This window comes from Balaenoptera physalus, assembly GCF_965194825.1.
Source record: "Balaenoptera physalus genome assembly, chromosome: 7".
Taxonomy (NCBI): Eukaryota; Metazoa; Chordata; class Mammalia; order Artiodactyla; family Balaenopteridae; genus Balaenoptera; species Balaenoptera physalus.
Genome location: NC_138886.1, coordinates 75,326,421 through 75,350,551, shown reverse-complemented (window position 1 = coordinate 75,350,551; position 24,131 = coordinate 75,326,421). Strand labels below are relative to the sequence as shown.

The window sequence follows — 24,131 nt, the reverse complement described above, 5'->3', positions numbered from 1 at the left end:
TTTGAGACCATCCGTGGGTAACATCACAGAGTTGTCTATGTCTAATGTGTTATTTTATATTCTATACTATTTGGAGGTCACGATTCAAGTGAAAATGCAATTGCCTGCATGGACCTGGTACTCTGGAAGGTAAAAGACGACCTGAAAGGAAAGAAGTAACCACTTTGCCCAAGAATATCTTAAACCTCTGCATTGCTTCCGTGACTCCTTGGCCTCCACTGCTGGCAGTAGAGTTTGGTCTATAATTACATGAGGTTTCTCCACACTTTCAAAGAGAAGAGGTGAAGGAAAAGCACTGTTGAGGTCTATTTATTACATTTTAAAGGTTGAATTTCCACAGTGATTTCTAAAGTTGTGACTGAGGAAGAGCGGGGGAAGGAATTAGGTTTTTTTGGAATTTGACTCATCTTCGTAGGCAGTGTACAGATAACAGTGGAAGATGGTTTGAAGTTGAAGTAATGGATCCAGGACTTTCACAAAGGTCATTTTTCAGGTTACTTAAATTCCTTTTACTCTCTAAATACTTAGAACCATTATACTGCTTGGAGATAGAAACATCTTTACCTAACAAAATTGTAAGTTTTCTTTAGATCATCTATATAGAAATAGAAGTGGAGATTTTCCTCACAAAATATATGGAACTAAATGTAAACTTTTCAGTGTACTAAAAAGTTCTGGTCATTTGGCTATTGTGTAATGTGTTTTTAATCTAACTGGTGTATTCTTACTTGATTTTGATATCAACAACTCACTGATTTTTTTCTTTTTTAAGGCAGTGTCCTATGGCTCTTCTAAACACACTGAAATCTAATCTATATACCCAGTACTGGAATCGTCTAATTCCTTTAAGGGGTTGGTTCTCTCCTTCTTAACTGCTTTTTGATAATGTGGAAACTGGCCCATGGAAATGACATGACTTTATTCAACTTGACTATTGACCTTTGAGTAAGTATGAATCTTTATTATTAATGCTGTTAACATGCTACAAAACTACAAAGGTTTCTCTGCCAATGGTAGGGATGAGACCCAGAGCTGTCAATCGTATGGTCTCTGTGTCAGGAGTAAATTCAAGTTGATGGTGATGATGTGCCCTCAGTAAGAACACCTCAGGTTTGCTGCTTTGGTACTTTGAATTTACAAGTAAATCTTAAGTATCACTGAATTCCTTTTTCTTTTTTCTTTTTTTAAAAAAATTATTTATTTTTGGCTGCATTGGGTCTTTGTTGCTGTGCGCGGGTTTTCTTTAGTTGCAGTAAGCGGGGACTACTCTTCGTTGCTTGCAGTGTGCAGGCTTCTCACTGCGGTGGCTTCTCTTGTTGCGGAGCATGGGCTCTAGGCGCGCAGGCTCAGTAGTTGTGGCGCACGGGCTTAGTTGCTCCACAGCCTGTGGGATCTTCCCAGACCAGGGCTCGAACCTGTGTCCCCTGCATTGGCAGGCGGATTCTTATCCACTGTGCCACCAGGGAAGTCCAGTTCCTTTTTCTTGGTACCATAAGTACTTCCTTAGTCATCTCTTATACTTGACATGAAGTAAATTTGTAATGATGTAAATTTTAAGTATTTTAAATATATGTAATCGAGAAGGTCAGGCTGTTATAGAAAAAGCAGCTGTTATTGAGTATTCCAAAGCCACATGCAAAATTTGAAGACATTATCTACATTTTTCAGATCATTCTTATTCTTGTTCAGTTCCATGTACATGCAAACCAAGAGTTGTCAGGAGTATCTCCATGACATTTGGGTAAAAAGCAAAAAGGAACTATTTGTGTGTGTGTGTGTGTGTGTATATATATATATATATATATATATATATATATATATATATATATATATATATATATATATAAATAGTATATATATATAAATAGTATATATATATATAAATAGTATATATATACAAATAGTATATATATATGTATATATATATAAATAGTATATATATACAAATAGAGTATATATATATATATATGTATATATATATATTTGGACCTACTTTCAATGGGTCTTCATTCGAGCCCCTACTTAGTTGATGAAATAAATGCTGCGACAGCAGTCTTGCTTTTGTTGTGTCTCCACTGCAAATGCTGTTGTGGATGAAGAGCGTTTGGGACAAATACAGTTTCCTGGTCATTGTTTCTGATGCATAAAGTTGAGCAGATGGCAGGAATATGGAACATTATGCAGTATGGTGAACTATTAACATTGCAGCACAATTAAAAGGGATTCTAGTTCTAAGCCCTCAGTTCACATTGGAATACTACCTGAGGTGCAAGAAAACAGATTAGACAGTAGGATACTTCTGGAAGACATTTCTAATCTTGTGAGCTTGAGATATGTCTGGTGGCATATACCCACCAACTGCTCTCTGCATATTACCAGCAAGGTAGAGGATGATAATTTAAGGTGTTTAAGGTGTTTTTCTCGAAAGTATAATACAGACGTTTGGCAATACCTATGAGACACATTCCTGGACAAAATGTGGGTAGGCAAGACATTTATTCACTTAACTATATGATCTCAGTGTAGCATGTGCCTACAATATAAACGGTAAACTCACAAATGATCAAAACTAAAACTTTTTACAATGTGCAATACAGGTAGGGATGTTAATCTGATATGATGTCACATGTCTCCCAAATATAACTAACTCCAAGCTTCCTATTTTAATTTCTTAATAAACACATCAATGTTATCAAAGAAACTAAAACTAAATCCTATTAATTTATCAAACTTATACTTCTCTCAAAGTTCTTAGGCTTCTAAGGAACGAGATTTAAATCTGTTTTTCAGTGTTAGCATTCTGGACCGACTCTGGAAACACATGACAAAGTTGTCAAATTATGAAATGAAATTGGGGTGGCTTCTACAGGTGAGGGGGAAAATTTAGAGATAGAAGAAGCTCTTTTCTATCGCTTAGGTACAGACTTAAATCCATGTCCTGTAAGAACTCATACATTTCCCCTACTTTTCTCACCTGTGCTATCAGGGTCAGGTTTACAGTATTTTCTTCTACACAGCAAAACATAACATCCACTATATAGGTAAATATCAAAAATATCAAAAATATCTGGGACAATAATGAGTTATGCACAATTAATGAATAATGTACAATTACAATACAGTAATTGTACTCTCACACCTTCCTGTAAAGTCCATGTTTTTAGAAAAATATATTATTGCATATGAAACCACAAACAGGCATTCTGATTCCAGCACATTCTTACTCAAAACAGTATATACAGTCCTAATAGAGTCAGAGGGCACTATAGATTCACACACAGGGGTCTTACGGTGAATGTCCCAGACAGACGGACAGCAATCTATATACACGTCCATATTCTATGTCACCTCTCTTGACAGAGGCTTGCTTGCTTGGCATCAAGGTCTCAAGGGTCTCTCATGCCGGTGAAGAGGAAACAGAATATACAGCTGAAGATGGTCTGTCCTAGGCTGCTTCTTCGGCAGAACAGTCGATTCCCGCGTAGGTAAACTTCTCATAAAGCGTGGTATTCACGTAGGTCTAGAAGAACAGGAGTGGTTCAGAGACACAAACTGGCTCAGTCCTGCCTCCGCCAGGGGCAGTTACAGTAATACCCCGGTTTCCTTAGCTTGTTTCAACTCAAATGGAGATACTTGGGGGGTATTTTTCTATCCTCATTCCCTCTGTTGTGTTTAACAACCTTCTTTCTGAAAAGCATCCCTTGACTTCTGCAAGTAAGATTGCTTCCTCTCACTTGTTTCAGTCTCCGGCTTCTCTTTCTCATGGTCTCTCACTGGTCCCTCCTGACGTGCCCCACATCCTCTCAGGCCCCTTCCTCTGTCTGCTTCTCATCTCCTGCTGTGTGACCTCACCCACATCTCTGGTTTAATTACCAACTGGGTTTTGATGACGTTCAACATCTACTTCCCTAACCTAGATTTGTCTTTCAAACCTTAGTCAACTACTTTCTAGAAATTTTGATAGAATTCCTGATCCTCCCCATAGTAACCTGCAGCCCACGCTGTGTTGTCTACCTGCTGTTTGTCCTTGGGCAAGTCACTTTTCACCCTTCTAAGTCTGTTTCTTCCTCTATAAAATTAAAGGGTCAGGCTGTATGACTGATGAGATTTAAGATTCCTTCTAGCGCGAATAAGCCAGTTCTATATGTTGTTCTAGTGTGTGTGACTGTATCTTATATAGAAATCTTATTTCCTCCAAAACTGTAACTTCCTCAAAGTTGGGTCCACATCTTTTGTCCCTATAGCACCTAAGGTCATGCTCAGGAGAACCTGTTGACTTGTATCAACTTTTTATTAACCACAGTGGACACATGAGGAATTCCAATTAAAGAACCCCTGCTTTTATCTCCATACTCACCTTTCGTTCTTCTAACATCCTGTTTAAGGACACCAGGATCTGGGCAAATGAGGGCCTTTCATAAGGCTTCTCCCGCCAGCACTGTCTCATGAGATCATACCTTTGAAAACAGAGTGAAAGGGTTAAGTCTACAACTGTGCTTCAGGCCTGGGCACAGCCAGGTGTAGGGTATGGCAAAAAAGAGAATGTAGCCACCCAGCACATGGTCATCATGCTTAGCCAGCAAAAGACAAAAGTACGGCACCTAGGAAGGTTCTGTTAGGCCTCCCATCTCCCCATCCAAGTCCCCTTTCTTCTCCCAGTAGATCTAGTGCCTGCTTTAGGTACCATTGCCACGGGATCTTGGTCTCAGCTATTCTGATCATCTGGAAAGAAATGAGTTACATGTCTAGGGCAGCGTGTCCCTTGGAATACCACACCTCTCAAAATGTCAGTGTTTTATTTTTTTAAAATGGCCCCGTGCTCAAATAAATTTGCAAAATGCCACCCATCGCATCTTCCTCTTAGGGATCGACCCAGGAAAATCTTGAGAAGTCATTCCATTAAAAACAAACAAACAAACAACCTTTTTAACCAGGTTTAACCTAGAAGCTTCCCAGACATAACTGAGCACAGAACTCTTGTGTCATTTATTTACGTCTCACACTTTCCACATAGTTTAGGAAGTGCTGGTCTAAGTCAGTACTTTCTCAAATGTGGCCAGAACTACTTGTATTGTTAAAATGCAGATTCCTGCGACCCACCCTAGATGTACAGAATCATGTCTGGGAATGGGGCTCAAGATTTCACATGCTGACCAAGTGACTCAGGGGAACTGTAGAGCACAGAGGGCTCTCAACCATCAGCCTGGGGTGTTTGTTAGAGATTCTATCAATAGAACAGTTTGTACTTTAACAGAAGTTTCATAAGGGCTGAAAATATCACTCCTTATGGAATGAATCTCAAAAGGTGGAATTTTGGGGACTTTGTCCAATGATGGTTCAAGTACATCCAGGTTTTCCCAGGATGGTCTAGTTTTATATCTCTTAAACATAAGAGATATAACAATAACAATAACAATAATAGCACCCTGTTTCACTCTTAGAAGTGGCTTGGTTTGGATGATAAGTTACTTGCTCAGCCTAGAGCCTTGCACTCTTCAAATCATGCCAGTTAGGCAGCAACTTACATTGGTTAGTTCTGGGAATGGCAACATCACTAAAGATAATCATTATTCCCCTGAGAGGAATACTTATTCCTGGAAAGTAATCCTCATAGAAGTAAGATTTTATGAAGAAAAATCTGTCTTCCTTAATATAACAGCTCTGAAATCTCTATCCCCAACGTTAGTCTCAAGGTTTCATACATTTATTCATGGACAATTTCATGAATTTATTTAGATCTTTTCTGCACTTGTTGCCCTTTCTCATTTCAACCTTAAGAGTCAACCAAGAATCATCACCTTAAATTCCTCCTGGATTTCTATGCCTAGAAAGCTGTTATTCCTTGCCCATTGCATCACAGTCTTAGTTTCAAGAACCTCCTTGTTTGACTATCTGGGGTGTGCGTGTGTGCGTGTGTGTGTGTACATATAGGTAAACATATGTGTAGTATCAGATAGCTCCTTCATTAGAGTCAGTCCAAGGAAGGTACAGGGGGAAAGTTAGGATAAAATGGCCCCAGGTGAGGCCTGACTTACACCTCATCATCACAGTTTAGGGGCTTCTCCAATCTGTAGCCCTGGGGCAGCTTCTCGTAGAGTTCTGCACACGTCATCCCACAGTAAGGGGTGCCACCTGGAAGACAGGAAACGGTGCGCCCTAAGCCCCCTCGGATGCAGAAGGCAGCATCTCCTGCCCTGAGGCTATAGAGCCAAGGGGCCTGGGAGAAAGACGGGGTGTGTCAAGCGACGCTGAGCCCCCGGCGTGATCTTCCTCCGGAGCAAGCCTACCGCACGTCACAGCGGGACTTCGGCTACAGACCGTGCTCCCGTGCGGCTGCTCCGTAGTGCAGAGATGCACCACGGTCTCTTTCCTTCCGGTGCTATTCCTCTTCCCCAGGTCTGTCTACACACAGCACGTCTATTGTGCCAATGACATGGATCTTTTCCCTAATTGGAAGTCTGTATTTATGTTACGCAATTCCTATTTTATCTATCAATGTTAATTAGAAAAGCAATACATGTTTATTGTGGAAAATACAAAAAATAATGCAGAAAAAAACTACTTTTTTTTAATCCTTCTGTGTAGTCCTCCCAGTTTTTTTCATGTGTAATATTTATAAAACTGGGATTATGGGAAATTTTTCTGGGTTTTGGCATGCACATTTTCACATGGTGTTAAATGGCCTTAGAAAATGTGACTTTTCATAGCAGCATAGTATATTGCCTTCAAGTTGTAGAAGTAAACTTATGACAGCCCTGTGACATCTGTGCACAAGCAGAGACAACTCAGAATGAAGTTCTTGGCCACCAGGTTATTAGTATTAAATATGACATTAGACACAGGGCTTTCATAAAGAGAACCATGGGAATAAACACACTCCAACGTGGAAACCCATAAGGTTCTTTTCCCAAGTGGCATCTGTTGGCACTGAGTACACATGTTACCCATGAAAGTATACGGTAAAGGAGTCAGAGAGGGGCCCACTCCCTTTGCCTAGAGCCTCACCTGGTAGGTAGACATGGATACTCACCTAAGCTAACAATCTCCCATAGTAACACGCCATAGGACCATCTGCAGAGGGACAAAAGAGAAACCAATAATCAGCACGCATGTTGCCCAGTCAACTTTCTGCCCAGAAAGCCAGGGCGACTGAGCCTAGGTCAGAAAAGGAAAAGTTATAGGTCTGTTTCCTAGGCTAGGGCCTTGCACACAGCATGCATTTATCTCCTCTCCGGCCAATGGAAGGATTATAACAGGGAAACAGTGTTAGTTCTGCCAGAGCTCCCACTCACTTTAGGTAGAGCATGCAAGGTGGAAAGCTGGAAAGCAGGAGATTCTAAGCCAGACAGACCTGTGTCAAATCCCATCTCTGCCACCTGATACTTGTGTGACCTGGAACAAGTGACTAGAACTCCCGAGGCCTCTTAGTGTATTCTTCCAAAAGTGGGGACACCAATTTATTACTCAAAGTTATGCAGAGATGATGTGAGAGAACATATAAAGGCACACACTGAAGACAGAGTAACACTCTGGGCCTCCGTTCTTCCTCCTGAAAAGAGGGAACCTGGGCAAGAGGGCTCAAGCCTCAATCCCAGCCCTTCCGTCCCCCGCCAGCCTGAGACTTGTCACACAGGCTGCAAGCAGAGATGGTTCCCACTGTGTCTGTCTGCCTTCCATCCCTGCCACCTCTGACCCCCAGCAGCTACTGTGGGCCACCTCCTCTGATCTAGGTCCTCGTGCTGAGGTCAGTCTGGGGAGTGGAGCCATGGGAAGGCTGGGATGTCCCTTGCTCCTCTGGAGATGAGGAATTCACCACTTGAGGTCACTCCTCGACATGCAGAAAGAAACCCAAAGCCTGCCACCAGGGAAAACTGTCCCCTCTGGGGCTTCATTTAGTCTGTGATTTCCTGGGATTAGTGATTAGCTTTATTCCCCAGAGGGATACGATATTCCTGCTTCTCTTTAAAACCTCTGTCAAATGGATATTTTTCTGGGACAAAAAAAAAAAAAAAAAAAAATCCCTCAGCAGTGAGAGGCTTTACTTACACGTCACTGTTGGTTGTATACACGCTGTAATTTAGTGACTCGATCGCCATCCAGCGCACGGGGAGCCGTCCCTGGAGAGAACGAGGTGAGATGCCGCTTAGGCCGGACAGGGCCCCTTCCCAAGGCTCGCTGCTGGCCTGAAGCTGGGGCTCACCCAAGTCCACGGGGGGGGGGGTCCCCAGACAGAAGGCGTGGCAGACTCAGGAACTGTTTTGCGCATGTCCCACCCACAAGTGTGCTTTTAAATTCAAAGACCTGCAAATTGTGTGAGTGTCCCACTTACCTCAAGGGGCCCCTACCACAGTTTCATATAAAGAAAAACAACGATGTGTGCACACGTGTGTGTGTGGATGTGTGTGTCCTTTCACTGGTCACTCAGTTATTCCCTTTGTGGCTGTCAGAGGCACTCAGAGGTCTGAAAGGAGAGACAGGCCTAGGAACTGAGAAGTAAGCTGTAATGCAGGAAAGGCTAAAGTGATGGGAGGAGACCGCATGTGCCTGGAGGGGATTGTGCAGGAGTTTCCAGAGGCAGGGAAACATGAGTTCGGTTCTGTAAGATGTGTAGGCACCGTCAGGTGGATGGGGGAGGAAAGAGCGCTTCAGGCCAAAGGGAAGAGTGCACCTGTGACTCACAGAGGAGGTGAGGACTTCTAGCCAGAGCCACGTGCGTAGGGTTTGGAGACAGGATGACAGACACTTGCCCACCCTTTGGGTGCCTGGCCCCAACTCCCTCCAGGTTTGCCCCATTTCTTGGCTTATTGAGTCCAGGCTGGGGAAAATGAGATGTGGACTGGAAAATGTGAAGTTTGACTTCTGAGTTTTATTCCTAGTTTCCTCAAATTTGCTATGAATTTGGGTTCCTTTCCTCTCGACCCACCCCAGGAATACATGAACCCTACTGACAGATGGATCCCTCCCTCCCAGAGATCTGTCCAAGCTCTAACAGTGGCATTTCAGCTTACATTAGCCAATGGGTGGGGCAAAATCAGCAGTATTTAGGGGATCTTTCTCAGCCCCCCTCAAAACCAGAGCAGGCATTCTCCCAGATTCCCATGAGACCAGCCCTGACCTGGATCCCAAGGATTATTCCTGAATGTGAAATTCTCTCCCAGTTCTTTATTTACTGGCACTATTTTGAAGCTCTTTCTGACCATAAATCCCAAATGGTTGTCCTGTACTTTAAGGTTTAAATATAAAAGTATCCTTTCTCAAAAAAGATCCATGGTTGCTAGGGGTGGGGTCGGGTTTGGGGTCTGAATAGGCAGAAAACAGGATTTTTAGGGCAGTGAAAATCTGTAAGATACCATAATGAAGGACATATGTCCTTATAAATTTCTCCAAACCCATAGAATGTACAACACCGGGAGTGAGCTTTGATGTAAACTATAAACTTTGGGTGATTATGGCATGTCAGTGCAGGTCCATTGGCTGTAACAAAGGTACCACTGTGGCAGAAGTTGTCGATGATGGGGGAGGGTATGCATGTATAGGGGAGGGAGTATATGGGAAATCGCTGTACCTTCCTCTCCATTTTGTTGTGAACCTAAAACTGCTCTAAAAAAAATAGTCTTTTTTTTAAAAAGGATCCTTTCTCACATCTACATCTTCAGTGTTCTCCTCAACATCCACGCCTCCCTTCTCTCTATGTCCACCCCACCCCATCTGTCACCTGTTTTTCTCTCTTCCCCTTCACAGCTATGGAATGGAAAGAGTTGTCTACATTTCCTGTTTGGTCTTTGCTCTCATTTACTCCCAACCTGCTGTCCTCTGACCTCGTACCTCCTAATGACTGATTTCCATGCGCACTTCTTTTTTTTTTATTTGACTGCTTTTGGATCTGCCCACATGTGTCTGTCCCTACTGCTATCACCTTGGTGCAGGCCACCATCATATCCTGCCTGATGACAACCACCTCTCCACGGATCTCCCAGCCTCTAGTTTCACTCCCTAATGGCCTGTTCTCCACATCACAATCACTCTAAATGGCAAGTACAACCATGTGGTTCCTTTCCTTAAAGTTCCTTAATGTCCCTGTTGTCACAAGATCCCCAATGTTTAGGTGAGTCCCCAGATCCTTAGCTGGCATCCAAAGCTCTTCAGGACCTTATCCCCACTTGCGTTTTAACTCCAACCTTGCCTTTTATTTTTTACTTATTGCCTTCCACAAGCATACACTCTTTTCCATAGTTCCAATCACAGTGAACCTAACCATTTTGGAACTTTCCACTCCCTTGGAAAGTTACAACCTTGCATTTTAACTCTCCCTCTTTTCTGCATCACACTCCAGCCATATTGAATTACTTAATCCCCAAAGGTTCCATGCTTTCCTTTGCCTCTCGATTTTTATATATACCACATCCTCCAGGTCATCCACTTCATTCTTACATCTCCAATATCTATTTGACATTTACTGTAAAGCTGCAGTGTGCTTCCTCTGAGCTCCCATGGCACCTGCACTTTCCTCATCCTCAGCCTCATCCACTGTTACGATTGTTCATTATGTGTCTCTGAGCTCTTTGAAGGAGAACACTGTGTCTGAATTATATTATCCCCAAACCTAGCACAAGCATGAAACATTATAGTAATAAATAAATCCATGCTGACGGGATCGATATATTAATCAATGATAGTAAAACCCCACATCACTTAAGTACGTTACTTTGCAACGCTTCCAGTATTAGAATCGCCTGGGGGGATTAAAAAAAAAAACGGATGCAGGATGCCCTCCCCAGAATAACTGAATCAGAATACCTAAGCCGTAGGACTCAGCATCTGTATTTTTTAAAATTTCCCCAGACGACTCTAGGTGCAATAGGAATTGAAAATCTCTGACTTAAATGATAGGCCAGAGAAAGTGGCTCCTCTGCCCTCTGGTGGTGTCTTGCTATACTGCACCCTTCTTGCAGGGAGCTTGGTCCTCTCCAATCCCTTCTCTTTTCTCCCCCTACCCTGACCCGGTCCTTTTCCTCCCCAGACCCCATGCTGCCACTGCACACTTTGCCCTTCCACTGGGAGACAGACTTGAGCCCTACCAGTGCTCTGCCCCTCTAAGCACTCCTCCGAAGCTCCCCAAGATACAGAAATCCCTACCCTTTATGAAATGCCGAGCAAACCAACCTTAGCTTTGGGGGACTAAGGAAAACAACCAAATGAGATGCGTGGATGACGGGGCTAAACTGTGTTAACCTCTCTTTCCCCTCATCTGGGGCAAACCCCCGCCCCACCCACGCCAAAGTGAAGGAAGGAGAGGGATTCTGTGATGGAGATAAGGGGATTCTAAGGAGGATGCTTCCAGAAGGAGTGGGGAGAGCCGGAGTAGATGCGTGAGTGGTGGTAGGTCCTGCTTCTTTAAGACCAGCCTAGCTCCTTCCCAGAGAAAAGTCTGCTTTGAATGGGGCAAATCTGAAGAGTTTAGGGGAAAAAAAAAAATATTGCCTGGAAACCAGCCCTCAGGGAGGCACCTCTGGCTTCCAAAAAGTGCTGATGTTAATAAGTTTCCAGGACCAGGGGCATGGTGGTCTCTAAGAACCAAAGGAGACTAACTTCGAAACCGCATCCAAGAAGGGAGTGGAAAGTTCCAAAGTGGTTAGGTTCGCTGTGATTGTAACTATGGAAAAGAATGTATGCCTGTGGAAGGCAATAAGTAAAGAATAAAATAAATTCATCGTGTCCAGGTTGTGAACTGTGGACCATTTCCTCTTGAAAGCATTCTTGAGTATTATTTCTGTGCTATCTTGTCAGTAACTAAAATAAGTATATTGAAGAGAAAGGAAAACTGAGCTTGAAGATAAACACAGAAGCCTGAGCCTTGCTAGGAGGCAATTTGGTACCCACAAAAGTAAAAGGACCCTCTATATGTTATAAGAACTGGAGTCATCCCAAGAAGGCTGAGCCCAGGTAATGCTGGGAGAGCCAGGCCAGTGGAGTGGACCTACCCAACACGTGCAAAGACTACAGGGTGTGTCACCCCCAACGCCCTGCATTGCCCACCCACTCAGGGAAAGCAGAGGGTGGTGGCATGTTGTCGGCACAGCACTAATGTCCAGGAATGTGGCACGTCCAGGGCTTTATGATTCTAGGGTGGACAAAAGTAGCAGAATGAGTCCAGCTTCTCTCTTCTAACACTGTGGTGAGGTTCTCCCGGGAGCTTGTATTTGAAGATAAAATGTGACTGTTTAGGAGACTAGGTATCATTAGGTGAAAGTGGATTTCATTGGGGCTTGAAGAGTGAGCAGAGAACTTTTGGCAAAGAGAGAAATCTTATATGAGCATTTAGAAGTTACGAGTTTCTCTCTAGAGCATCCTTGTGATTTAGGAACCTCATTAATTGATTTCCTTGATGTTTTAGAAAGTATATTAAGTGTCTTTTTCCCCCTCCTATGTTTGCTGTGCAAAAGGGGACTGTGGGAGCTCTCCAGAGGTTTCTGAGTGAGACCAGACCTCAGGGTCTGGGCTGGATGTAGACCTAAGTCCCTGCAGCACGAGGCTTGCATGTTCAATTACTTGGCCACATGTGACAGGGCCTTCTTCATTGGTAAATGTGGACCCTCCAGTCATTTTAGGAATCAAAAATGAGAAAGGATGTTTGCTGGGCCAGGGCATTATCCAATGGGGAAAATGGTCAGAGGCCTCAGTCGTCACAGAAAGATGGTATTCTAAGAGAAACGACATCAGGAGAGAGAGGGGTGCCCCGGAAAGGATCTCATCAGCGTCTGTTCTGAACTTACCATCGTCTTTTTCACGTACACTTCTTGACCTCGGGACAATCCAAAATCGGCTATTTTGGCTACATAGTTTTCACCAACTAAAATGTTCCTGGCAGCCAGGTCCCTGTGAATAAACTGAAATTTAAAAAAAAAAAAATCATGTATTTTCAGCATCGCATTTGCTTGTTCACTCCATTTTGTTTCTTGCCTAGGGGCAAGAGCTTTGGGAAACAGAGAGGTCAGTGTGAAAAGGGGTTTTCAAAAGTCACCAGAATCCAGTTCCCTTAAAGTTCCTCTCCTAAAGGCTCAGTGAGTGGATTCTGCCGAACGACCCACATGTCTCTGGAGGAGCAACCTGGAAGCAAAACCAGGTCATGAAATCTTCCAGTTGCCGTGAATGGCCTCTGCTACTGTGCATTATTTAGAGCCACACCAAGCTAAGATCGGTGAAGGCACCTCACCAAATGTACGTGATGAGAGTCACTAGATAAACATACCGTCAGTGTTGGGCATTAACTTCTATATAAAGAGATGGAACATTAGCAAAGATATGAAAGTTAGAAGATTGTAAGAAGGAATTAAGGAAGAGAGAGGGACCAAAAAAAAAAAAATGTACAAACTTATCTAAACTCTGATTCCAGAGAGAATTTCAGAGGAAAGATGTCCAAAGCAAGGTCCTCAGGACGAACCTGTTTTTGGCTCAAGTAGTCCATTCCGCGGGCCACATCTGCTGCAAAGTGGAGGAGCTGCTGGGAGGACAGCGTGGAGGCGGTGCTGTTAGCGATGGCGAACGCGGGGTCCGTCTCCAGCACGCGGCTCTTGCGCAGGAAGTCAAGGAGGTTGCCGTGGGGGGCATACTCGATGGCCAGGTACAGGTAGCCTGTGCGGGAAGGGAGAGAGCACCACTTTATCAGTAGCCCTAAGCTGCCGTGATATTTCTGAGATGTGCTATGATTCTCGGGAACCGCTTATAAACCTCTGTTTTATCGTAAAGTTACACATCTAGTGGTACCAACCTCGGTAATGCTGGGGCCAGGAGGAAGACAGGTGACATCATTCCTGCAATACTTAAAGTGCTTGCTCTTAGGGTTCCCCTCCCCACCCCTACCAAACATAGAGAGCTTCCGGTCACCTACTCGGTGACACTAGTAGAATGAAATCAAAGCATTTGCTTCCAGACGATCTAAGACAGCTAGCCCACATCACCTTTCATTTTTTTATTCAATCAATATTGAATATCAAGAACCTAATATGAGCCAGGCGTGTTATTCCAGTATGAATCTAGCTTTTCCTGAGGTTATTTTTTTTTTTATCAAAAAACAATTATTAAATATCCATAGCAGAAGGACCCACACCAGGTAACTTTCTCTCTCTCCTGCCTTCTGCTTCTCCCTAAAATCTGGAATAAGTCACTGTATTGCTGAGTAGGTCACTAGTCAGCAGAGTCTAGTGTCAGGATTGCATTTTTGCTTACAGAAACCAGAAAACTCAACCTTTTAGGAAAAAAATAAAACAAAATAGTTCCTACAGGGAACTGTGGTGCAGTGTCTTATTTTTATTCCAAATTGCTTTCTCCTTTTTCTTTTTTAATAAAATGTAATCTGCTTTGATAAAAACATTGATCTTTGGAGCCAATGAAAAGTAAGGTGGTTTTACTGTCTTTTAAAGGTGAATTATTTGGTTTTTTTTTTTTAATGTCGAATGAATTTAAACTTCAAAGATATTCTAAGAAAGTGAAATTCTCAAAAAAAAAAAATCTTCTAGCACTGAATCCTGTTGTACTATAAGGAAAGATATACTTCAATTCTGGTATGAATGTGCTTTCTCACTTCTTTACTGAATTATAAATTTTAAGAGCCAACCAATAATGTGACGGTAGAGCAAAATTTTAAAAGATATATATTCTTCTGTTGTTGTCGGTTTCTTTCTTTCTTTTTTTTTTTAACTTTCATTTACTGCTGTCCCATGCTGATTACTGTTCTCAGGAAATAGCTCAAAAATAAATGTCATTACTTCATTATTTAACCTAAGAGACATGATCTGGCTTTCAGAATTACACCCTTATTGGGTCACAGAATGATATACTGTTTGAAGTACCAGTATTTTTAGTTTAATAAATTGAGGAAAAGGAAGTAGTCTCTTTTCCATTGTTGGTATTTGTGCTGCAAAGTCAACAAGAGGTTGTCAAGTTTGTAAATAATTACTGTGTGGAGCTTTTTTGTTGGAGCAAATTTTTCCACGAGAAATTAAGATTAAGCATAGATTTAGACCTACAAACCCAGATAGAATGCAGAGGTAAAGCCATGAAACATTTCTTGTTACCTACTCATTCACAGCTAATTACACACATTACAATAGGAAATACTCAATAAATACTTGAATTAATAATATAAGTTGAACTTAAGAGTATGTGTGGCATAGGATAGTTGTAAAACTTCAGTGTTATTGTACAGGACATTGTTTTGGATAAAAACAAAGTATTGATACTATTAGATATAAGCTTTATTATTATTATTTTAACCTAAGCATCACCAGTGCTTTCACATTACGGTAGATTAATGGCATTCACAGATTTAACATTCAGAATATAAATTCCTTGGGTTTGGAGGGAAAATGAAAAGGTAGGCAACTAACAAGAACCAATCTACTTCACTCTTCCTGGTGCATAGGGCTGCCTCAATCCACTTAGTAGTAGCTGAAAACCTCTGGATTAGCAAAGGCGAAGGCATGTCGGAGCCATGGATATTTTTGGGCAGTAATAGCTGAACCACATCAGAGGCCAAAAGATTCAGCCTTGGGATCTACCTTCAAAAAGATTCTAAATCTCAGCACGATCTATTAATGGGACCAGACATTCAGACTGAAACTGCAACTTAAAAAAAAATAGATAACAATCTTAGATGACTGTGTTTCCTAATTTCAATATGGAATGTGCCTGTTTAAAAAAAAAAAAAAAAATCTGGCAGGAAAGCCAGGAAAAGAGCATCTTACCACGATGTTCACACGCTCCCAAGAGATTGATGATGTTTGGGTGGTGTCCAAGTTTACAAAGCACCTCCAGTTCCCCAGCGAAGTCCCTGTGGTCATCTTTGGAAGCATATTCTGGGAAGAAAGTAAAGAGTAGTGTTCCCTTTCTGTTACACCTCTTCAGAAACAACTGTCCCCCCTCTGCTCCCCAGAACCTTCAGGTACACTCAGCCACCATTAGGTCTGGAAAACTGTAGAAATCAGAGATGACTATAAGGCAGATGCTTCTTTACTGTTGGGGGCTGTCCTGTATGAAGTAGGATATTTAGCTGCACCTCTGACCTGACCCACTAGATACAAATAGCCCAACTGAAAATGTACCCAGAAATCACCAGATGTCCCCCCTGGGGGCAAAATCACCCCTGCTTGAGAACCACTGCTCTGAAGTTTTCCTGTTGAAGCTCTCAAATACCCAGGGAAATGATTTGGTCGAGATGGAGCTGCGTCCATTCTTAGACTCTGGCTCTCCCAGCTAACTCTACTGTCCAGAGACAAATATGCTCAGGAATAAAAACAAAGTTGTAGTGAAACATCACCAGTAGTGTACACACCTTGCTTTATTATAATAACTTTACTTTTTGCCTAAACCAGTCCTACTGAAAAAACTCAAATCTCAATGACATTTTCATAGAAGTTGCTTGGTAGTCAGGAAACAGTTGCATTTCTTTCTGTTCCTTTCATTCCATCTGTCCGCTAGCCCTTTGATCAGAGGGAGAACCACCAATCAGGCTGAAGAGAAAGCTCTTTGGCTGACCCACAACTGGCTGATCAGCCTTGAGTCGGTGACAGTATGCTATTATGGCTTTTTGAAGAAATAACATTGGGGGAAGGGGTGAGAAGGGAGCTGGTAGCCATGTGCATGCTTGAACATGCTTGGAAATTATGGGAATGTTTCATATGGGCTAAGGGTACCCATAAGGCTGACAAGTAGGCAATTCCAAGTCGAGGACCCTGTTTATACCACAGGGACCTGAGGGTCAATACCTTGGGAGCATTTAAAAAACAAAGCTCTTTATAATAAGGTTGTCAGTAGCTGCCCTCTTTGCATGCATGACTTTTCCTGCAAAAATTGTCTGCCCTGGTGCCCTGTTAAGCTATTCTACCTCTTCACATGGGCATGAGGTAGACAATCAGCTCAGGTCAGATGCCAATAAAAACTGATGCTACAAAGTTCTGCACCCTCTCTCCTCTCACTATTTTTACTGCTTCCTAAAGCTCCCTGTAACTAAAGTAGCAAAATGAAAAAGGGATTTCTGGATGCTAAGCAAGGGTGTGTGTGTGTGTGTGTGTGTGTGTGTGTGTGTGTGTGTGGTTTGAAATATTACTGTCTCTAAGCATAAATAATACTGTGTTTATTTTGTTTTGTTCATTTTCTGACATAGTGTTTTCTAGCAGTGTGGAAAACAGCGATGATTTAAAAAGATTTAGGGTTAATTGTCATCTTATGCTTAATATTGCAGTCAAAAAGAAGGAAAACCCATCAGCAACCTCAGAGAGTCCTTATTATGGAGCTGCCCAATAAAAGTAGTAATTACATTGCTGGCTCTAATACACCACTTTCCAAGCCTGTGTGCTGTAAAAGCAACAGTGCAGCTTCGCAATCAAGTCATTTCTAAACTGCCATTTCACCCGGAAGAGAAGACAGCTAGTATTGCCAGGGAACAAGTCATTCTGCTTTCTCAGAAGATCTGATAAATGGATAGGCCCCAGGCGGTCTTTTTTTTTTGTTTTCTTCCCCCAAGCAGTCTTGAACACAACTGGAAAAGATCTAGTTCCTGTGACCATAGATCAAGGGTTTTCAAACTTGAGTGTACAGAAGAGCCACTGAGCAAGCTTAAAAACACAGATTTTTCACGCGCCATCCCAGAAATTAGAATACAGTAGAACCATGAGGGGGAGAAACCCAAGTAGATGCATTTCTAACACTATTTCTAGGAATGTTGACGCAGATAATCCATGAAGATAGTGGTTTGCCAAGTGTGGTCTCCCAAGCCTCAGAATCAGCATCACATGGGAACTAATTAGAAATCCAAGTTCTCTGGCCCTGTGCCAGACTTACTGTATCAGAAACTGTGGGGTGGAGCTGAAGAATCTGTTTTTTTTAACAAGGCTTCCAGGTGATTCGGATGCATCCTCAATTTTGAGAACCACTGGATTAAGAAAAAGAATGCTCCCCCAAAGTCAGCAGGGTATGACAGAGAATCTGTATTCTCACATCCCAAGAAATCAAGACAGTGGTACCTAAATAGCTTATGCCTTCATGTCTACATCCTGACCCTCAAAGGAAACATCACCTTCAGTTGCACATAACAGCTCTCTCTGACACCACGCCAATTTTTTGTTTGAAGAGTGTAAGACCTTAGAGGAAAGATTCAACAGGAAGTCAAGCTGTCCCCCCACCCTAGTAAAATGCTGACTCGAGCAGTCCAAGCACTGACCTTTCATTCTCTTGATGGCAGCATCCATCCGTAACCCATCCTTCTTGATGCGAGCTTTCAGAACCTGGCCAAAATTACCCTCCCCAATCACATCTTGAAATTTGATGTCATTCCAGTCAAGCACTGGATAAATTGTAGGATCTGGGTTGTTTTTGGCCTTCCTGTTCAGGGCCAGAGTTCCTGAGTTGAATTGCACAGCTGGTTCTTCCCGCTAGAAAAATAATGGTTTTGTGTCAGGATTTTTCATAATTTTAAGGTACATAATACCTCCTGATTTGTACCCACACTGGGTGAAAAAAGAAATACTGTATCCAATTCTAGAATGAAAACGGAAATAGGGTTCACTGAACGGGCCCACTCAGATGAAGTGGCTGCCTATAGAGCTGCATGGGCACGATCACAGGCCTCAGTGGCAAAGCATGGCACAATCAATTAGTTATGTCTGCAGAGGTGAGGGAGGGGAGGATAACAGCATGTATGCCACGAAATAGCATATCCCTGAGTTAGTCACACTTGAGTTTCTACTCTGCTGTGGAATGAGCAGGTGTTGAGTTCTGATCTGGAACAGAACTCAGAGATCTATCTGGGTCAGTCACAGGACACACCTCTGTGAGAGCTTTGTTTCCTAGCATCATCTTGGTCTATTCTTGGCTCTTACTCACTCTCTCCCACATGTCCTAAAGCTCAGAATCTCTCAAGCCCACTCTGGCACTTGACAGTGGCCCCAAGATGACTGATTCTTAGAGCAAAACCCAACAGGGTGTCTCCTTTTCTCCTGAGTTTCAATGGCTGCTGATGGTATCAGGACAAAGCATCAGTACCATGATGCACTCTAGCACTCTCTAACCCCTTGCTGGTCCTTCCTCTCCAGGGACAGCCTGAGTTGAGCCAGCTCTGGCAAGGAGTTGGATTACAGAGCTTCCTTTGTTCTGTACTGAAGGGAATCTCAGGGACTCATGTACAGGAAGGTATACCTCATTTGGAATATGTAATTGTACTCAATGTTTCATATACAGAATCAATAAAGTTGGGTACATATTAATTTTACAGAGATTGAAACCACAAACTAGAGAAATGTTCAGGCTGTCATATATCAAAGGACTCAAATGGGGTGCCTATAGGTAAAGTATGATTTTCTAAACTTTTTACTGGTCAAAATTCCTAGATGAAAGAAAGAGGCCTTGCCAAGCACCATGAACTATGGCCGCAGACTGAAGGGTGCACAGGAATGGAGATACACACATATATGTAATCCATACATATAGGAGGGATAATAGAATTGAAAGAGATATTAGAAGTACAAAATGGAAACTGGAAACAGGGAAATGTGGAGAAAACTGGTCTAGTGCAAATCTTCATTACCTATCACTCTGAGGTCTGGTTACCATATGCCCTTCATTACCAAAAATCTTCAGTTCTTTATATTACAAGATTACCCTCGCTGGTGACTTATTACTAGTATGACTGTATTCTCTTTCTGATGGGGCAGTAGTCCTGCTTTAGGCTTGGTTTCCTGCATACTTATTAAGAGCAACTTTTTCTCTCTTAGAATTGTTCTGATTTGGACCAGAAATTATATAGTCATGCTATTTATCTCCCATTTCATAATGGAAGACAAAGAAAAGATGAAACTTGCCTAAGGGAAATACTTGCTTTACAGGTAAAATTTTTGACCCACATCCTTAAAATGAAGGTTCTGCATATATGTGGACTTGCACTTATTACTATTAGGAAGATGAGACATACCACGTTTTGGAAGGCTTGGGCCATTCTTCTTTGGACGTTTGCCCTCTTCAATTGCAACATGATCAGAAAGGCCAACAGCACCGTCAGGCAGGTCATTCCCGCTGAGCCAAGAATGGCAATCAGCAGCATCTTCCCGCCTCCGAGGTCTGCTGGGGCTGTGCCGGAGAACACAGGAGAAGGAGCAGGTTAGTCTAGGTAGAGAGAGAGGCCAAGACCATCTGCAGGAGAAGTCACAGTGTAATGGGAGTGTAATGGGAAAGTAATGGCAGCCTGAGCCCAGCCTGAGCCCTGCTAGGTGACCTTGGGCTACTCATTTATTTTCTGGAACTCAGTGGAGATGAGTCCGACTCACAGGGCTGTTATAAATTCAAAGAAATGTGCAAAAGTCCTTTTTAAATGGCAACATGCTAATCACTAATTGTTGTCCTTTGTTCAACGTTCACTTCCAAGTACAGGCCCAAGCAGATGAATATTATCGAGTAATAGTGAGAATGACTAACTAGATCTATGACTTTGGGTAAGTGACTAAACCTCCCTGCACAATTTCACCACCTAGAAAAGCTTTAAATCTCTGCAACGCTGAAGAGCATAGCGTCTGTAAGATATTTTGCTTTGGCTTTTTTCTTGTTTTAAAGAGCTGATGGAGGTTTTCTCACTAGGCATTCTGATCTGAAGTGCCAGATGCAAGGCCTCTGCATGAAGCACCCTGTGAACAACTGAAACTAGACGAAGCACAAAGGAAAACAAACAAAAAAAAACAAGCTGCAAAACCTCTGGAAAAAAAGCCTCTGCACCTCTAGCTCTTGTGGAGGTTGGCATCTTCAGTGGAGGCTCCTATGGCAGGAGGACCTTCAAGATGGTGGAGGAGTAAGACATAGAGATCACCTTCCTCCCCACAAATACATCAAAAATACATCTACATGTGGAACAACTCCTACAGAACACCTACTGAACGTTGGCAGAAGACCTCAGACTTCCCAAAAGGCAAGAAAATCCCCCCCATAACTGGCCACCTGGCTGACAGGGTCTTGGTGCTCTGGCCTGGTGTCAAACCTGAGCCTCTGAGGTGGGAGAGCCGAGTTCAGGACACTGGACCACCAGAGACCTCCTGGCCCCACGTAATATCAATTGGCAAGAGCTCTCCTAGAGATCTCCGTCTCAACACTAAGACCCAGCTCCACCCAACAGCCAACAAGCTCCAGTGCTGGATGCCCCATGCCAAACAACTAGCAAGACAGGAACACAACACAACCCATTAGCAGAGAGGCTGCCTAACGTCATACTAAGTTCACAGACACCACAAAACACACTGCTGGACGTGGCCCTGCCCAACAGAAAGACAAGGTCCAGCCTCACCCACCAGAGCACAGGCACCAGTCCCCTACACCAGGAAGCCTACACAAGCCATTGACCCAACCTCACCCACTGGGGGCAGACACCAAAAACAACGGGAACTATGAACCTGCAGCCTGTGAAAAGGAGACCCCAAATACAGTAAGTTAAGCAAAATGAGAAGACAGAGAAATATGCAACAAATGAAGGAGCAAGGTAAAAACCCACCATACCAAACAAATGAAGAGGAAATAGGCAGTCTACCTGAAAAAGAAGTCAGAGTAATGATAGTAAAGATGATCCAAAATCTTGGAAATAGAATGGAGAAAATACAAGAAACGTTTAACAAGGACCTAGAAGAACTAAAGGGCAAACAAACAATGCTGAACAACACAATAAATGAAATTAAAAATACTCTAGAAGGAATCAATAGCACAATAACTGAGGCAGAAGAATGGATAAGTGACCTGGAAGATAAAATAGGGGAAATAACTACCACAGAGCAGAATAAAGGAAAAAGAATGAAAAGAATTGAGTGAAGTCTCAGAGACCTCTGGGACAACATTAAATGCACCAACATTCGAATTATAGGGGTCCCAGAAGAAGAAGAGAAAAAGAAAGGGTCTGAGAAAATATTTGAAAAGATTACAGTTGAAAACTTCCCTAACATGGGAAAGGAAATAGTCAATCAAGTCCAGGAAGTGCAGAGAGCCCCATACAGGATAAATCCAAGGAGAAACACGCCAAGACACATATTAAACAAACTATCAAAAATCAAATACAAAGAAAAATTATTAAAAGCAGCAAGGGAAAAGCAACAAATAACATATGAGGGAATCCCCATAAGGTTAACAGCTGATCTTTCAGCAGAAATTCTGCAGGCCAGCAGGGAGTGGCAAGACATATTTAAGTGATGAAAGTGAAAAACCTACAACCAAGATTACTCTACCCAGCAAGGATCTCATTCAGATTCGATGGAGAAATTAAAACCTTTACAGACAAGCTAAAGCTAAGAGAATTCAGCACCAGCAAACCAGCTTTGCAACAAATGCTAAAGGAACTTCTCTAGGCAGGAAACACAAGAGAAGGAAAGACCTACAAAAACAAACTCAGAACAATTAAGAAAATGGGAATAGGAACATACATATCGATAATTAACTTAAATGTAAATGGATTAAATGCTCCAACCAAAAGACATAGACTGGCTGAATGGATACAAAAACAAGACCCGTATATATGTTGTCTACAAGAGACCCACTTCAGACCTAGGGACACATACAGACTGAAAGTGAGGGGATGGAAAAAGATATTCCATGCAAATGGAAATCAAAAGAAAGCTGGAGTAGAAATTCTCATATCAGACAAAATAGACTTTAAAGACTATTACAAGAGACAAAGAAGGACACTACATAATGATCAAGGGATCAATCCAAGAAGAAGATATAACAATTGTAAATATTTATGCATCCAACATAGGAGCACCTCAATACATAAGGCAAATGCTAACAGCCATAAAAGGGGAAATGGACAGTCACACAATAATAGTAGGGAACTTTAACACCCCACTTTCACCAATGGACAGATCATCCAAAATGAAAATAAATAAGGAAACACAAGCTTTAAATGACACATTAGACAAGATGCACTTAATTGATATTTATAAGAGATTCCATCCAAATAAAACAGAATACACTTTCTTTTCAAGGGCTCATGGAACATTCTCCAGGATAGATTATATCTTGGGTCACAAATCAAGCCTTGGTAAATTTAAGAAAATTGAAATCGTATCAAGTATCTTTTCTGACCACAATGCTATAAGACTAGATATCAATTACAGGGAAAAAATTGTAAAAAATACAAACATATGGAGGCTAAACAATACGCTACTAAATAACCAAGACATCACTGAAGAAATCAAAGAGGAAATCAAAATAAACCTAGAAACAAATGACAATGAAAACACAATGACCCAAAACCTATGGGATGCAGCAAAAGCAGTTCTAAGAAGGAAGTTTATAGCAATACAATACTACCTGAAGAAACAAAAAAAAATCTCAAATAAACAACCTAATATTACAACTAAAGCAATTAGGGAAAGAAGAACAAAAAAACCTCAAAGTTAACAGAGGGAAAGAAATCATAAAAATCAAATCAGAAATAAATGAAAAAGAAATGAAGGAAACGTTAGCAAAGATCAATAAAACTAAAAGCTGGGTCTTTGAGAAGATAAACAAAATTGATAAGTCATTAGCCAGACTCATCAAGAAAAAAAGGGAGAAGACTCAAATCAACAGAATTAGAAATGAAAAAGAAGTAACAACTGACACTGCAGAAATACAAAGGACCATTAGAGATTACTACAAGCAACTATGCGAATAAAATGGACAACCTGGAAGAAATGGACAAATTCTTAGAAAAGCACAATCTTCCGAGACTGAACCAGGAAGAAATAGAAAATATAAACAGACCAATCAGAAGCACTGAAATTGAAACTGTGATTAAAAATCTTTCAACAAACAAAAGCCCAGGACCAAATGGCTTCACAGGCGAATTCTATCAAACATTTAGAGAAGAGCTAACACCTATCCTTCTCAAACTCTTCCAAAATATAGCAGAGAGAGGAACACTCCCAAACTCATTCTACGAGGCCACCATCACCCTGATACCAGAGCCAGACAAAGATGTCACAAAAAAAAGAAAACTACAGGCCAATATCACTGATGAACATAGATGCAAAAATCCTCAACAAAATACTAGCAAACAGAATCCAACAGCACATTAAAAGGATCATACACCATGATCAAGTGGGGTTTATCCCAGGAATGCAAGGATTCTT

General features: G+C 42.0%; 2 protein-coding genes across 4 annotated transcripts in view; one reads left to right on the top strand and one right to left on the bottom strand.

Annotated features, from left to right (window-relative positions):
- LOC309663546 (RNA exonuclease 1 homolog) overlaps positions 1–1,837 on the top strand; it is a 46,482-nt gene extending 44,645 nt beyond the window's left edge. The window contains exon 14 of the mRNA XM_082467561.1: positions 77–1,837. Coding sequence (XP_082323687.1) covers positions 77–159 — 83 coding nt within the window. The 3' untranslated portion in view covers positions 160–1,837. The remainder of the gene's footprint in view (positions 1–76) is intronic.
- Positions 1,838–2,479: 642 nt separating this feature from the next.
- Positions 2,480–24,131, bottom strand: part of TEK (TEK receptor tyrosine kinase) — a 103,044-nt gene continuing 81,392 nt past the window's right edge. For all 3 annotated transcript variants that reach the window (XM_082467546.1, XM_082467545.1, XM_082467547.1), the window contains 10 exons: positions 19,964–20,118; positions 18,218–18,428; positions 15,744–15,854; positions 13,442–13,632; positions 12,774–12,887; positions 8,047–8,117; positions 7,031–7,071; positions 6,036–6,132; positions 4,358–4,457; positions 2,480–3,520 (listed from right to left, as the gene is read on the bottom strand). In XM_082467546.1, coding sequence (XP_082323672.1) covers positions 3,446–3,520; positions 4,358–4,457; positions 6,036–6,132; positions 7,031–7,071; positions 8,047–8,117; positions 12,774–12,887; positions 13,442–13,632; positions 15,744–15,854; positions 18,218–18,428; positions 19,964–20,118 — 1,166 coding nt within the window. In that variant the 3' untranslated portion in view covers positions 2,480–3,445. The remainder of the gene's footprint in view (positions 3,521–4,357; positions 4,458–6,035; positions 6,133–7,030; positions 7,072–8,046; positions 8,118–12,773; positions 12,888–13,441; positions 13,633–15,743; positions 15,855–18,217; positions 18,429–19,963; positions 20,119–24,131) is intronic.